The 16,841-nt window shown below is 34.6% G+C and overlaps 1 protein-coding gene across 3 annotated transcripts; it reads left to right on the plus strand.

Moving 5' to 3' along the window:
- Positions 1 to 1,746: 1,746 nt before the first annotated feature.
- On the plus strand, positions 1,747 to 11,931 carry LOC131649715 (receptor-like protein 4). Of its 3 annotated transcripts, none has more exons than XR_009298258.1 (9): positions 1,747 to 2,128; positions 2,213 to 3,277; positions 3,741 to 3,891; positions 4,356 to 4,427; positions 6,400 to 6,468; positions 7,363 to 7,431; positions 9,278 to 9,355; positions 9,803 to 9,892; positions 10,008 to 10,048. XR_009298258.1 is itself a non-coding variant. In XM_058919472.1 (9 exons), the coding sequence occupies exons 1-9, from the start codon at positions 2,005 to 2,007 to the stop codon at positions 11,469 to 11,471; spliced, it is 1,941 nt and encodes a 646-aa protein (XP_058775455.1). In that variant the 5' UTR covers positions 1,748 to 2,004; the 3' UTR covers positions 11,472 to 11,931. The 3 variants fall into 3 exon arrangements, 2 of the variants coding, with proteins under 2 accessions (XP_058775456.1, XP_058775455.1); XM_058919472.1 differs by lacking the exon at positions 9,803 to 9,892 and adding an exon at positions 11,365 to 11,931 and having other exon boundaries at positions 1,748 to 2,128; positions 10,008 to 10,213; XM_058919473.1 differs by lacking the exons at positions 9,803 to 9,892; positions 10,008 to 10,048 and having other exon boundaries at positions 7,363 to 7,448; positions 9,278 to 9,335.
- Positions 11,932 to 16,841: the final 4,910 nt, after the last annotated feature.

Genomic DNA, 16,841 nt, shown 5'->3' on the forward strand with positions numbered 1-16,841 from the left:
TTTTTAGATTAAAAAAGTAAAAAAAATTGAAAAGGTAAATACAATATATACAACTTCACGTTTGTTGCCTCACCTCCTCCAAACCCTAAATTCATCTTCACCTCCTAAATTCATTTTGCATATTGCCGCGGTTTTCTGGACATGGCAGATGACCTTTTTTTTTGTAGTGACATTCCCTACGGTATTGCTCATATATGAGTTTCCAATAATCAGGTTTGGTTTAGACGACTTGTTCGATCTAGGCTAAATCTTCCGCTTGCCATAGTTTTTACATGTTTCAAAAACAGATTTTAAAAAGGGAAATTTTACCTTGGGGATCTATTCATCCCTCCTGTAGATAAGTTGTCATCGTCTAACATATATATATATATATATATATATATATATATATATATATATATATATAGACTTGAACCTGTTCAGAATACAACAAACAATAATTCTTGGAACTGAGTGTGACATATTCTTGCTCCTAACAAGGTGAAATTCTTCCTTTGGATCGCTTTTCAAAAGTCTATTCCTACGAGATCGATGTTGTGGTATCGTGGTATGCTCTAGACAAATCTTTGTCCTAGATGTAATCAGAATGCTAAGACGAATCTACACTGTCTGATAGACTGTGAATTTGCTACTCGCTTTTAGAAATGTATTGGCTTATTGGACCCAATATTCTTCCAAAGAGATAGTTTATATGACTGTATTAGACATGACATTAATGATGTCTCTATCTTTTTGGCTGCTTGCTGATAATTGTGGCGCGATAAGAACAAATTGTGTCTTGTTAATAGAGTGACATCTTCATATACTTTGAAACTCATCACAATGAATTATGCTAATCATTAGCTAAATGTTTTTTCAAGCATAATGTGTCTCATCCAATGAGAACGATCATGTGAAAAACACACAAAGTTAGTGATATGATTTTGAATGTTAATGGCAGTAGGCTCGAGTTTTGGTGGATTGATTTGAAATGCTAATGGTGCTTGGGTTCACAATTTTGTCGATAATATTGGTTATTCCACCATCCTTCACGTTGAGCTGATGACACTATAGCATGATTTGCGTATGGCCTGGGAGCTTGACATCAAATACTTGATGTGTTATTCTAACTCCACCTCTGCTATGAAGCTTATCTCATAGTCAATTAATGTTTAACATCACTGATCTTACCTGATCAGAATGGATCGTCACGGCAGCTGGATCTGGCTTGATGAACAAGGTGGGGGGAGGGGTACCTGCAAGGTTCTCCGATGCTAAAGTCAAAAGCTATCAGAGAGAGCGAGGGTTTAAGAAGTAGAGAATGAATACCTGACCCTCTAGTGAAAGAAGGTATTTATAGCCTTCAGCGCTGGGTCCTGGTCTCCTAATTAGGCCAAATCCAATTGGAGGCCTACGTGCTAGAAAACTGCCAGAATATCCTCTGCCAGTCCAGAACAATCACTATGCCACAATTCTCCACAACATTAAAGAAATTTTCACTAAGAAATGACAAATTCAAATATTTCATACTTTTATAGAAGGGAATGTTTGTGTTAACTATTCAAATATTTTATACTTTTACCGAATTTCCTATAAAAATTACCACTCTTCTTGGTGGGATTTTATTTCTTAAATAATTTAGTTTTTTTCACTTATCAAAGAAAAGTAAAAAAAATTGATGAGCCGAGGTTGAAATGGATTAAAAAATAAGTGTGCTAATAAAACGGTGATTCACGTGTCCAAGTGCAATCTTCAACGACGAAAGATTCCAGCTCATCATAGTGGAGACGAGACGAGACGAGAGTTGAAATCAGATAAGTCCATTTTGCATTCTTTCTTCTCCTCTTCTCACGGCAAATATCAAGCAGCAGAAGCTGCCAAAGTAAAGAGAATCAAATCAAACTACTCCTTTCCAATTTCCAAGTCCATCTTCCTTCCCCGTGAAGTCTTTACTCCATTTTATTACATCACCCACTTGTCAGCTTCTCTTTTATAACTTGGTCCCCATTCACCCACTTACCCTTTATGTCTCCTAAACCACACTCCCCATCCCAACTAAACCCACACAAACAAACAATGACTATGACTCTCCCCTTCTTTCTCTTCTTCTCCTCCATACTCATCACAGTTTCCACCGCTCTCCCATACGGTAAGCAACCACCTCCAGATTCACTCTCCTCTCTAACTAACTAACTAACTAACTAACTAACTAACTAACTCATTCTCATCGCAGGTATTTCCTACCACATTGACTGTGGCACTCCAACAAACTCCACCGACTCCTTCAACACTACCTGGCTCTCCGACCGTTTCTTCACCGGCGGAACTACCGGTATCGTCTCTGAGCCTCTCCGCTTCCACCACCACCACGAAAAAACTCTCCGCTTCTTCCCTATTTCCTCCGGCAAGAAGAATTGCTACACTCTCCCTTTACTCTCCACCTCCTCCCGCTACCTCCTCCGCACCTTCGTTGTCTACGACAACTACGACGGCAAGTCTCACCCTCCTTCCTTCGACGTCTCCGTCTCTGGCACCGTCGTCTTCTCCTGGCGTTCTCCCTGGCCTCAATCCCTCGCTCGTGACGGAGCCTATGCTGACCTATTCGCTTCCTTCCAAGACCAAGCCCTAATCTGCTTCTACAGCTTCGCCACCGATCCTCCCGTCGTTTCCTCGCTTGAGCTCTTTCCCGTCGATCCCGCTTCTTACGATTCCGCTTCCGTTGCCAACAATCGTACCATACTTGTTAACTATGGTCGACTCTCTTGCGGCTCTAATCAGTGGGGTCCGGGCTTCACAAACGATGCGGACAGCTTCGGGAGGTCGTGGCAGTCCGATTTGGATTATCGAACCGGCCGGAACAAGGTTGTTGCAGTATCCACCAGGAGTAGTGTTGCGGGAGCTGATCAGAAGCCCAATTACTTCCCGATCAAGCTGTACCAAACTGCAGCAACTACAGCCGAGACTGCCGAGGAGGGCGGTGGCGTGTTGGAGTATGAACTGAACGTTGATGCTAAATTGGATTACCTTGTGTGGCTGCATTTTGCTGAGATCGAGGATAAGGTGAGGAAGGCTGGAGAGAGGGTGTTTGATGTGTACATCAATGGTGACAATCTGACAAGAGTGGATATTTACAAGCAAGTGGGAGGTTTAGCTGCGTTTACTTGGCATCACATGGTGAAGAATTTGAGTAGCAGCTCCTTGAGTATCAAGCTAGTTGGAGTTGTGGGTGCACCTATCATTTCTGGGATTGAGAATTATGCTTTGGTCCCGGCCGATCCTTCTACCGTTCCTCAACAAGGTGTGTCATCTTTGTTGATTATATTTGGAGAGGAATTATTCTTTCCCTATATTTTGACAATTTCTTTCCATTTTTATATGTTTATGCAGATTTAGAAACTTTGTTGCCCAAACTTATTCTGATACTGTATTTGTTTTCTTCTTTTGGTAACTTGTTAATAATTGTGCGTGTGTGACTGTGAATTGATGTCATCAATTGTGTGTTAATGGAAATTTGGTTTGGGAGTTATAATTATGAATTTCATGCAAATATAGTTATCGATTATTTAGATATTAATGAGTTCCTTTCATCTTTTATTCCTTCAATTTTTTGGGTAATAATTCTTATTTACTGATGTGAATGATGGGAAAGGGAAGAAGTAGTCAAAAATTTGTTGACTGATTAGCAATCACACAGGAATTGTGGTATGCGAAGTGATGGTTTTTGTTTTTAAGAAAAAGATAATTTAAATTTTTGGGTGCAGTGATTGCCATGAAAGCATTGAAGGATTCTCTTCGGGTTCCTGAAAGAATGGGTTGGAATGGCGATCCTTGTGCTCCTACTAATTGGGATGCTTGGGAGGGAGTTACCTGCCGCATGAGTAAGGATAATACTGCTCTTGTCATAAGTCAAATGTAAGCATTCCTTTTGTATTCTCCTAATTTATGCATTCAAGTTTTTGATTGGTTTTATGAAAGATACTTAGTAGTGCTATGTGTGTAAGGAATCTCACTTAATAATTGACTTGCCAAACTTTTTATATAAGGTTAACTGGTGGGGTAGGTTCCATGTTTTAACTGGTGGTGGGTAAATCTAAAACACCCGTGATATCCTGCTGTTATAGCATTATATCACAAAGGTTTCTGATTCTTTTTTGTACAAAACTACAAAATTTATTTTCCTTTTCTGCAAACACCTTTGGGGCTTATCAGCAGCACTCTTTTTCCAAAAAACTTCGGCAGGTAATGAACACGGGTTTATTTCCCATCCCACAATGCATAATTAGATTTCTAAATGGTAAATAAGAAATGGTAATTACAATTTGTTTCTTGTTTTGACAACAATTTTTAATTTATTTTTATTTCATTTTTCATTCCAGAGATCTGGGCAGTCAAGGCTTGAAAGGGTTCATTAGCGACCAGATTAGTCTTTTGTCGGACTTGGTAAGCCTGTAAGTATCAGTAGTCAAATGTTTTTCATATGCTAGTAATATTTCTCATCATGTAGCTTGGATATTTTGAGGTTAACATGTAATATGTGGTCGTATGCTAATAGGCCCAGGTCTTAAAATTTCCCCTTGATTTGGATTGTAATGTACTACATTTTATATGCTCTAGCAGTGGTCCTGGTCTGTTATTATTATTTTGTATCTTTTTAAAAGTCCCATATCAGACAATATATAGCCTCAGACAATATATAGCCTGAACATATGCTTATAAGTGGGGGCAATCCTCATCCTACAAGCCAATTTTGTATGGTTGAGTTAGGCCCAACCACATTTTCTTAACATGGTATTAGAGCCGGGTTAAGGACTGCAATGTGGGCATTTGACCCAGGTCCACGCTAGGCATCATGATGGGTGTTGAATATGTATTTGTTTTGTTGGAGTTTGTTTGAAGTCCCACATTGCTTAGATTTCCGGGCTATTGAACATATAAATACGTTAGAGCAACCTCACCCTTTGAGCTAGCTTTTTGAGTGAGATCCAAACATATTTAACATTATCCTAGTTTCTTCCGTATGAAGTAACATAGTCAAACCCGAGAGCATTCACAAAGCTTCCACAGGCTCACAAGCTTACCTAATAAAAAAAATTCAAAATGTTGATTAAGAAAATATTCTGTATCAGAGAACTATATTTCAATGTTGCAGTCCTTATCCTCTTACTATCTCAGGCGCATAAACCTTCTAATGGCAAGAGGAATTTAATAAACTGACAAAAACAGAACTTATTAGGGACATGCTTTAGTGGGAGTAAAAGAACTATTTCAAACTCAATAGTGGGAAAGAAACACAAGTAATATTACATGCTAAATTGTTTTGATCATCATCCCAATGTAACCAACACAGCTGATCGGCGAGCGTGGAAATGCAAAGAACACAACAGAACTAGGAACGGAGCATACACAGAACATAAGTTGAGATGAAACAGAACACATAAAACTCAGCCATCTTTAAAACTTGGGAGCACGTAACACTGTAAGAAATAAGATTAAAAAGAACGATTTGATCATTCGGCTTGATTCAAGTGTCATGACCCGAATATGTAGGCAACACTTTTCTCTTTTGAGAATCACGACCTGGAATTGTTGGTTCATGACTTGGAATTGCTGAAATTGATTTTATCACACAGCTGGGTTTATGAATGAATCTTTGGGACATATATCACTTTGGTCGTGTGGATTGCTGGTTCACGGGTTGCGGATAATGGTTTGATCATGAGTGGTGTTTTATTTGAAGTTGAAACAGTACATTAGTAAGGGCAGATGGACAGCACCAACAGTCAGTTTGGAAAATTTGGTGACAGAACTTGACCTTCGTTTCAGACTCCTAACCCTTTTTGTTAGACTCATGATATGTGCTTGAGTGACTCTGAATCAGTCAACTTGGTGTGCCTTGCTATAACCATAAACTCATACAGTTCTAAGTTCACTTACAATATTTTACAACAATATCCAGAAGAGAATGACTTAATCATTTTGAAATAATAATCTTTTTATGCTTTCAATTAGACTCGTCTTTTATTATGATGGCTCAAGTATTTACTGACAAAATCATGATATAACTAACACTTTTCTGCATTATACTCGAGGAGTGAGCACAATAATTACAACTTGTTTCCATCCTTAACCATCAATCACCGTTATAACTCCTTGAATATTCAAGGGTTTCTCGGCACTATGCCATGCATGTTGACCTCAACTTGTTTCCTGACGTCCATATGCACATGTAGTAGATCATAATTTTTAAGATTATATTTCTCCGCACAAAAACCTCATTTTTTATCCAGTTGTCCATATACATATCAGTAGATTGTAATTCGTTAAGATTATGCATTCAACATACATTTTCCTAGGCAAACTTCAGCCACATTTATATTGGTTTCTATTATCTGCTAATTTCTATTTTAACTATTTCTATAGGAACTTGAGCTCTAATTTGTTGGTGGGTGAAGTACCGTCTGGCCTCGGTCAAAAATCCTTGATACACTTGTAAGTTCAGGGTTCTCTTAGATTATACTCAAAATGCTTCACAAATCTCTACTGATTGGAGTCCTTCATAGGATTAGTTCATATTATGTTTACCTGTTCTTTCCTTTATGATAATTCGCATTTCATAAGATATTTCTTTCATTATGTTTTTTTTAAAAGGAACATGCCATATGACATCAATCCTCTGATAGGATCAATTTAATATCTAAATAGGGAAAATAACAGAAACAGAATAATATAAGAAAGACTGACTTTTATTTGAAGTTCTCTAGAGTTCAAATGGGATCTAGGGTTACAAATAAAAGTAGAAAGCTGTAGAAAAATGCAGAAAAGATAGAAAGAGAATGGAGGCTCTTAGAGAGGCCTAGTCTCTCCCATGTGGTATATCCACTACTAATTTCTGCGTACCCTAATGATTGCTGCAGCCAATCATTAAATACTAAAACCTAGGAATTATTCTCCATTCATCTACTGCCAGCTGGCAGGCCCATGTGCAGCACCCACTATAAAAGATTCTGCTCTCTCTCCTTGCCCTTTTGTCTTTTTCTCACATAAACCTTACCATACCTATCATCCTCCACTTAATAGAATTTTCAGTTTGGTATGTGGTTGATAATTAAATATCATTTCATTCTCTAGGAACCAATTTGTTGTCATTTTAAGGCACAATTTCATGGCATAAAATTTAAATTGAATGATACATTTGATTTTTTATTCATTTATAAATAGAAGACCAAAATATATATAATTGAATAAAATATATCCACATTTTGTATGTTTTTTTTTGTATGTGTAAAATATGGAGCCACTCTTTAACAAAAATATAGTTTGTGGAAGTATTATGGTGTAAATTATGTGGTATTTTACGTATTTCATTTGTGATTTATACTGTAGGGACTTGTCCAACAATCAATTAACAGGCTCAATTCCAGATAGTATAGCTTCTTCAAGTTTGCAGCTTGTGTAAGTAACGACTGCAGGTTTGGTTAAAATGTCACCTTAAGAGTTAATTAAGATTCAGATTAATGAATAAAAATTAGAAAAATAGTTCTTTTTTATTTATTATTATTCTTGAAGTATTAAAAATGTGGTTGTATTATCTAAATTGCCCTTCACGGAAACTCGTTCCACAAAAGTAAAAGAGTTGATTTAGGTACAATAGCATTACATATGGTAGACTTAGTTAGCTAAAATTTGCTTATATTTAAGACCACCAAATGTTATTTTTTTATTGCTTATATTTGACAAGGAAGGGAGTAATTCAATTTTCCCTCCATTCTCTGTTATGTTCGTTGGTTTGAGTAGGGCTGCTCTTGATTTAGCATAAGTTTTTCATTTGGATCTAAAGGAGTATCAGCAAGTTTACAAACTAATGCCCTAGTGTTATAATTTGAGACAAATAAATTAATATACATACCAATCGCTTATTACTGAAGCAGGCAAGCCCTATTTTTTGGCCAAAAATTTCACATCCAAAGCAGAGCATTCGACCCTGTGGAAGTTCTTCGATTTCACACATAGCTTGGTCATCCTTCTTCAAGAATTCAAGTTATGGGACACAGGACAATTAATATTTCTGTAGTTCATCCCATTTACCTTGAGTACAAGGTGAATTTTATTGGGAGCAGTGATGGATCCGAAATTTTTGATTAGTGGGGGTAAATTCATATACTATAAATAATAATATTTATACAAAGAATACAAAGATACATAATCGATTAAATAAAGACATCGTTATCAGTAAACAAAAAATTGAAGATTTCAAAAATCATAGCATTGTACATTTAAAAATGTAAATACATCAACTCGCACATAGATCCGTCTCTGATTGGGGGCGGTATTGTTAGGCATGTACATTTAGAAATTGCTCTTAATCTGTCTTTATATTTTAAACGTGTTTTAGACTTTTTACTTATTTATTATACTATCAATTAATAACACATAGATCCGTCTTTGATTGGGGGAGGTATTGTTAGGCATATGACAAAGTGCAGAGGGTATAGAAGTTAAATGATTAGAAGAGAGAGGGGAAATTATAACAAAAACAAATGGACATGCGGCACTTTGGGGGTTGGAGAGTAGGAAAGGAAGTGAGGGGGTTATAAAGGAAGTGATGACCGCTGGGATAAGTGAGTAGTTGGAATTTGGAAACTGTAGGGACTGAGTATTGAGAACTCGTTCTCATCTCAATAGCGGGTATTCACAATTCCAAGATTATCGTTTATTATTCCTTCATTTTGCAAAGAGATTCATCTCCATCTATTCTCATTTACTCCCTTCATCCTATAATATGAGTTTCTCAAGGGTTTTTCATATAAATCAAGAAAAACAATAAATGAATATATCTGTGAACAAGTTTAAAAAATTATCTTTGTTACCTATTGGGCATTGACCATTGTCATTTGTCATAAGTATTTAGTGAAATATACTGACCCGGAAGTATTGAACACTATTAATTTTGGGGTATACATGAAATAAAAGAATCAATGTTACATTGCTAAAATAAAATTCTTGTTGAGACATTATTTCTTTGCTAAAAAGACACTTGTTTTTGGGATGGAGGGAGTGTTGTACTGTTGTTTCATTCACATTGTATAGAGAATGTCCTCCGAGTTTGTAAAAGATTCCATCAGTTTCAGTTTATCATTCTGTTTGTTTCTATTAAAGACACAGACCGTTCTAAGTGTACAGATATTGTAGAGGCGAATTAGTAGATTGCCCTTAAGCTCTAGTGAGTCTTAAACAGATTTTCTTTTTATCCTCACAAGTTTTGCTTTGCTCTGTTTTTTAATTCATTTTGTCTTGGCAGGCTATTGAATGGTAACTTATTGGAAGGACAGGTGCCGGATGAACTATATTCTATTGGTGTGCATGGTGGAGCCATTGAGTATGTCACTTTAATCTGACAGCTTTACTATGTCTGCTTCTACGTAATGTCTTCTTACTGAAATATCTGGTGACTTATCTTCTGTATGTTAATAGGTCCTGTATGTTTTTCTTGTGTTTGTGTGAAATTTTCTGTTGGTATGCACTTGTCCAAAATAAGTTGCTATTAGTGCCGCACCCTCCTAGGCTCATGGTATCATCTGTCATCAACATTTAATGCTAAACTTAGCCTCAACATCTTATGCAAATATCCTTCTATCTCCTTCCATTGTTAGTTGTTTCTTCAGCTTTGTAGTTGTACTACCAATTTTGGAATAAGGATATTCTAGTTTAGTTATTTTTATATACTGCATGCTTTGAAAAATCATCAACATTAATTCACCTTCAATATGATGCAATAGTTGTGATTTTTCCCTTGTTTTACTGAACCATTTTATAAAATGAACAGATGAAATGATTTCCATTGCAAACTTGTTAGCTTTACACAGATGCTGGGGAGTTTTTGAATAGTAGTTGTATGATCCTAGGGTTTACTGAGGTATAAAAATAGTAATGTAGTATATCCACAAATTACCAGGTTATGATGTACCTACTTAAGTATTTCAATGAGAAAATAATCTATGTGGTCTTCAATTTGTTGTGTTTTTTTGTAGCCTCTCCAGCAACAAAGGTTTGTGCGGGGTACCATCTCTGCCAGCTTGTCCTATGTTTTGGAAGGATGGTAGATTATCTACTGAGGGAAAAGTTGCTATAGGCGTGTCTAGTCTTTTTGTTTTCTGTTTAATACTACTGCTGGTCTATATCTATATCAGGAGGAGAAGGAATGATTATGATTTTGCTCTGCCTCATGAATTGACAGGTAATTATGATTTCAAGAAGATTAATATGGAATTGGAAAACAATTTTCTGAATTTTATTTCAAAAACTTAATGGAAGTACAATTACTAAATTGTTTAAATAGAATACTATATACCAAACAAGCCTAATTAATTGGCTGAATACGATCTGTACAGATAATAACAAAATATAAGATCATATTTACTACATTTCCCTCAAGCTGATGAATTGATATCTATCATTCTCAGCTTGCAAATAAGTTGGACGTTTTTTTTTAATTGGTAAGCTCTGCTGATTTCAGAAGCTATTTAGACTAGTTATCAATCCACTTTCCCGTGTCTCTTTGATGAAATGCCAGTTTATCTCAATTTGTTTATCATGTCATGCTGCTGAAGAAAATTATGAGCAATACAAATAGTTGATTTTTATCATAACACTGATTACATATACTAAATCTTGCCTAGTGTGCGCCATGTAAATCAACTTCCCGACTAATCTCTGGTAAAGAGGCATGTAAACCTTAGCACTTTTCTCTTAGAAAGCCATCATGTGATTTTACTCGACGGGAACACCGGTAGGTTTACATCAAAGTTTGTCTGTTTCCTGCAAAATATCGAGCATATACTTCCTTTAAGAGATAAAAATACGTTGTTTTTGAATTGGCCACCTCGGTTCTCAAGAAATACATGAGTCTCTGGTCTTTCATTTCAAACTGAGGATAAGTCCAAGTTTCTCCTTGAGCACATTCTTATGTTAAAAAATCATGTTTTGGAAGGCCTTTTAGCTCCATGTCTTTTTAATTGCTTCACTTAAAATTCATTTTTTGGATTGCTCTACCTATAACTAATGAAATATCCCCCCTCTCATATTCTGACATGGAATAAAAAACTAATGAGAAACATAATTTCATCTCTTTACCAAGCTGATCGACTGTACTAATGCTAATTTTGGTTTGCAAACATTGTTTCTTTCCAATTTTGTCTTTTTCAACTTGGTATCGGTGTCTCATGTAGTAGGACAATCTCCATTTCGTTTGTCCATGCTCATGTTGTCTGGTTTTGGGCACAAAGGAGATGCATCAGAATTGTTATATTTATATAGAAATATATCTCTTATTCTTTCATGTTATAATCGTTGTGTTATCTGTTGACCTTTTTGTTGTTTAATTTGCAGCATTAGCCGCCAAGAGAAACCGATATCAGAGGCAAAAATCTTTGATGGTTCTTGAGATGGAAAGTCAACACGCTAAGGGACTACCTTCACCTTCTGCCACACAATAACCCATTTATTTTTCAATGGAAATGGAATATTGATTGTCATAATTTTCGGCTAAACATATACTGACACAGCTTAGAGAAAGGATTTCAATTGTTTCTGCGCCAATGCCAAGCCACGATGTAGACAACACTGCGTCTTTAGGAGGGAAAATTGCTCTTGGGGCCTATCATTCTCGTACAACTTTGTCTTGTCAAAGATTCTGGATACCACTTATTATGCATGTTATGTGATTAGTTGTTCCTGGACCCATCAAACAAAAGCATTAGCCGCAGCGCGTTTGCTGAGTGTGATGCACAATACATAAATATATGAAATTTTATTTTAGAGCCACAATTCAGGGTACATATTTTTCTTTGCACATCAGTTCTGCTTGACTCCTTTAACTATACTGATTTATATAGCTGCTAAGAAGTGACTGGACCTTTTTGTACATGGTATTTCAAGCCTTTTCATTCGTTTGCACCATGGCTTAAACTTTACATGATTCAAGATAATGCCCCCACATGAAGTTTTTTTCTTTTGAATTTCTATATTAATATTACGAAATGTACTATGTATTGTATTGGTTGTTACAATGTGTTTTATATAATATTTAAAATAGCGTTAAATATATCATGTTTCGAGGTGGGCAAATGTCTAATAAGATCGGTCCAATCTGAGCAAAACATTCCATTAATTGACATACAAGTGGACATCCGCTCTGGAACATTAACCCCCCTCACCATCTTGAGTTGCATATGATGGTCTCGACAGTTTTGATAGTCCTCTGTGTCCCACGTCGAATCAATCGAGAATGATTCTAACTATCTCTCCAATATAAGTGTGATTGTGCGTTACATCCGAGTATTGACTCATTCACTCTTATGATAGTTCCACATCTCAAATACTATCTTAAGCGTCAGAGTACTAATCTTGCATGTATTTTTCTCTCTGTTAAAAGGGATTTCTTTATTATGTTTGTTTTTTCAAAATAATAAAGTCTCTAGAATAGCTAATGCGTTTAATGAAATGTTAAGTGTGACTTAATCATGAGATCTCATTAAATATAAGGAAACTATTCTTAAAGTATATGTAGTCGAGCTTTCTTGTGAAGTGTGATAACATTAAAGCATTGAGACTATTATGTGGATAGACTGATGATTTCATCTCATGGATCATGGATAAAGAGTTATCAAGTCTTAACATATGTATGAATATTAGGATTAATTTTATATCGGATTGATCCGCTATGAGTACTGCATAGAATGTTATGCAAAGTGTCATAAGTTATTCTCATAGTGATAGTGGTGTATATCACCCTTCGACCTGAAACCATTATCGATCCTAGATGTATATTTGAGTACTTTATAGCTGATATAACTGGATGACCATAAAGAAAATTGATGGGTACTCCACAAAGCATGTTGAGGAACATGAGTGATATAGATGGAATTTGTCCATCCTGCGTAACAAGATAAATGTCTAAGGGTCTAATATTGAACTGGACAAGGTTGACACGGTCTATGCCTTGTGTTCAATATAGACACGAGGGCAAAAGGGTAAATGTACACACAAACATTATCACGAAAAGATTTTTTCAGATCACATGACATTTTCGTGACTTGAGTAGCAGTGATGTGTTGCTAGATACCACTCGCTGTTTATTATGTTAAATACATGATTTAATATGATTATCAACGTCACGAGAACCTACAAAATCACACACATAAGGACAGATTGATGAGAGATAGAATAAATAAGAAACACCGTAAAATACAATATACATGAGAGAATTATGAAACACCATAAGATACAATACACTTAAGTGAAATATGGAACATCATATAATATAATAATAGTTAATATTATTATTATTATTTTATAATTGTTATAAAATATAATACTAATAAAATATGTTTATTATAATAATAGTTATTATATTATTATTATTATTATTATATTATTATTATTATTATTATTATTATTATTATTATTATTATTATCATTATTATGTGGTGCACTTAAGTTAGACTTTTTAGCTTGCAGCCCACACAAGTGGTTCTATAAATACAACCCTTGTGCATAAGCTTTGTTACTTGATGAAATTAGGTTTGTGGAACCCTGACCGTATTTCTCTCTCATTCAAAGCCTTCATTCGTAGCAGCTAGCACTGAGACTGAAGGTTGTTCTCCATCAACACTCGTGATCAATCCTCCGTTTTTTGCATCAAAATTGTTAATCACCATAAGAGGTAATTATCTTATCACTGATCAAGTTCATTCGTCAGGATCAACTAAAGGAAAATTTTTGTTTTCCTCTGCGCCTTGTATCACAATTTTCCTTTAGTGGTATCAGAGCCACTTACGAAACCATGAATCAGATAAGTGTTTGTTTTATGTAATTTGTGTATTAATTTGATTAAAACATATAATAATTAAATAATAAAGAAAATTGGTTTTTGACATCATGTTGTGTACGATTTGGATGATTCGATGTTGACTATGCTTTGGAATCTGACTTTTGTATGGTGAAGCAGCGATACATCGATCATCCATAAGTTACGCAAAAGTGATTGATCAATTTCATATATGATATGAATAATTCAGATGCAACGATAATATATTTGATATGCCTTTTATTTTATCAATTCAATTAGTGTGATGATTGTGTTTCATATGAATGATCAATGTTCTTTTGCTTCGAAATCTGACGCTTGTATAGTGAAGCAATGACATTTCGATCAGTCGAATTGAATAATCAATCATTATATTTTGATGAGATAAATGTATTGCATTAGAATTGACGACATACAATAGTTGTACCGTTAAGAATTATAAAATTAAGGTTTTCAAAATTTTATAATATAATAATAATTGATTATTATTATTATTAGAAATTTTTGGTTCTCTGTAATAATAATAATTGTTATTATTACTAATATTATTATTATTATTATTATTATTATTATTATTATTATTATTATTATTATTATTATTATTATTATTATTATTATTATTATTATTATAAAAGGTATACGGTATCGTATCAGAAATTATACTTTGAAAAGTATATATTATAAAAATCAAAGTCACTCACACTTATGTTACTGTTAATTATTGCCGCACCAGATTAAACAGTGGAGAATGCATTATTTTGTGAATGGTATCACAATGTTACTTTGTGAATAGTTTATATTGGTACCTTGTGATGGTTTATAATATTATTTTTTTATTTAATTATCATAATAATAATTGCTATTTTTATTTATTTTAAATAATTCAGTATGTGTATATAACTAGTCACTGAAATCCTGAATAACTCCATAAAATATGATCGAATTGTCAAATTTTGATTTAATTTATTTAACTAACATAATTTAAATTATCAATAATAATAAAATATGTTTATTATTATTTTCTTGTGGTGATCGGTTATGGCCTTAGTTTTCTTTGATTGTATTTTGGGATTTTAAAATACGACCTGCGTGTCGTGCCTCTCTTTTAATTTCTTGATGTAACTTCTTTTCTCATATCACTCCCTCGTATGTAAAATGAGTATTCTTTTGTGTAATGTAATGTTATGAAGAAAGAGAAGAATAAAATATCAAAGGAGGACAACCTTGGGAATTTTTCTTGGAGAAGCTTAGATCGTTATTAGGTTTAGCTTAGGTTCTCTCATTGGCTTGAGAGAAAAATTGCGTTAGGGGCCATAACTGTTTCATTTTTTTGTATGTTGATGTATTTGAGAGACGTTTTGTATGATAAACAAGCCGGTGAGATCAAACTAATTACAAATTCCCTCAAAAGAAATATTAAGGTTATGCTTTCCAACGTTCTAGCACTCATCAAGACTAGTATCGAATAATGTAGATTTCGCCTAACGTGAGGAGCATGTTCTATATTAGTAAGGTGCAATGAGATAAATGTAATATCCAATTGCTAAAATATTAGGTCAAACTTAACTAAATTAATTATAATAAGATTATATACGTTTAGAAGAAGAGTTGGGAAAATCCATTTGATGAATTAGAATAAGGAGTTATTCACCCAACTAAAATATTCGAGAATTGTATTAGATACAATTGGAAGGAGTTCATACCTAAATAATTGAGTCTTGTGTAATCATCCTAACGCTGACTTAAAACGAAGTGAAATATGAATCTCGATCCACTAGAAAATCTTCCAACGGGGTTTTTTGAATTAAATGGCGAGGGTCATTTGGTTTGAGTAAAATAGTGGGAGCATATTTTAATTAAATGCCTAATTGAATATGTTTTTAATGATACTTATATCTTCACAATCTTTTATGTAGATCACCATGACAACAAACGCCTCTAATAATATTTTGCAATTAATCCTTGACGTGGAAAATTTGTCTGGGACAAATTTTTTAGATTGGCACCGAAATTTGAGGATTGTCCTCAAACATAATAAAAGCCTGCCAAGCAAGGTGGTAATGGGAAAAGGCAAGGAAGTTGTCAAACCCAAACCTACTGCTCATGCTTTAAAACCTAACAGAGGTATAACAAAGGTGGACACTTGCTTCCATTATGGTAAGACCAGACACTGAAAGAGAAACTGCCCAAAGTACATGGAAGATAAGAAGAATGAAGTGCAGACTTCATCTTCGGGTATTTTTGTTATAGAAATAAATTTATCTACTTCTGCATCATAAGTATTGGATACTGGATGTGGCTCTCACATTTGTACTAATATGCAAGGACTAAAAAGAAGTAGAGAATTGGCAAAAGGTGAATTTGAACTACGAGTTGGAAATAGAGCAAAGGTTGCTGCTTTTGTAACACCCCAAATCTACCTGACAATTATAACAAAAAAATCAGAGTATAAAATTTTACAACAACTATTTGGGATATCACATTTTTAACATAAAACCACAACCTGTATTGCGGTTGCAAACGATACATAACACATAACAAAGTAAGATGAACTTAAAAACTTGTTTAGTCTCAAAACATAGTCAACTTTATTTTAAACACACAGCGGATTCTCAACATGAGCTCCAAAATAATCATAGCATCTTGCTCACATAAAACAACTTAAAACAAAATAAACTCCAAAAAAGAAACAACTTCAATTCAACTTGATAACAACAAAACAAGACAATGCGTTCATCCCTCGAGTGATACGTATCAGAGCAACAACACCAACTACGTGTCATACCCCAAAATTTTTCCTCCTCTTTTCATCTTCAACGACTCAAGGTTCAAGGGTTTATTCAAGCAACATTCTCCTAATCAAGGGTCTCCTAAATTAGGGTTTGCATTTTATCAAAAGAGTTTGAATCTCTAAGGCCTCAAATGGATCTCAAGGTGTCTCATATGTCTCAAAGCATCTCCATTTCAAAAGTCAAGCTCCGATTTCAAGGATTGCTCA

Source organism: Vicia villosa, linkage group LG2 (genome assembly GCF_029867415.1).
Source record: "Vicia villosa cultivar HV-30 ecotype Madison, WI linkage group LG2, Vvil1.0, whole genome shotgun sequence".
NCBI lineage: Eukaryota > Viridiplantae > Streptophyta > Magnoliopsida > Fabales > Fabaceae > Vicia > Vicia villosa.

What these genes read in the sequence shown, in the direction of transcription:
- LOC131649715 (XM_058919472.1), top strand. Translation starts at nt 2,005, where the DNA reads ATGTCTCCTAAACCACACTCCCCATCCCAACTAAACCCACACAAACAA. An exon ending in CAAAAATCCTTGATACACTT is followed by an intron (nt 6,469 to 7,362) that starts GTAAGTTCAGGG and finishes TTTATACTGTAG; the next exon opens with GGACTTGTCCAACAATCAAT. An exon ending in TCTGCCTCATGAATTGACAG is followed by an intron (nt 10,214 to 11,364) that starts GTAATTATGATT and finishes TTTAATTTGCAG; the next exon opens with CATTAGCCGCCAAGAGAAAC.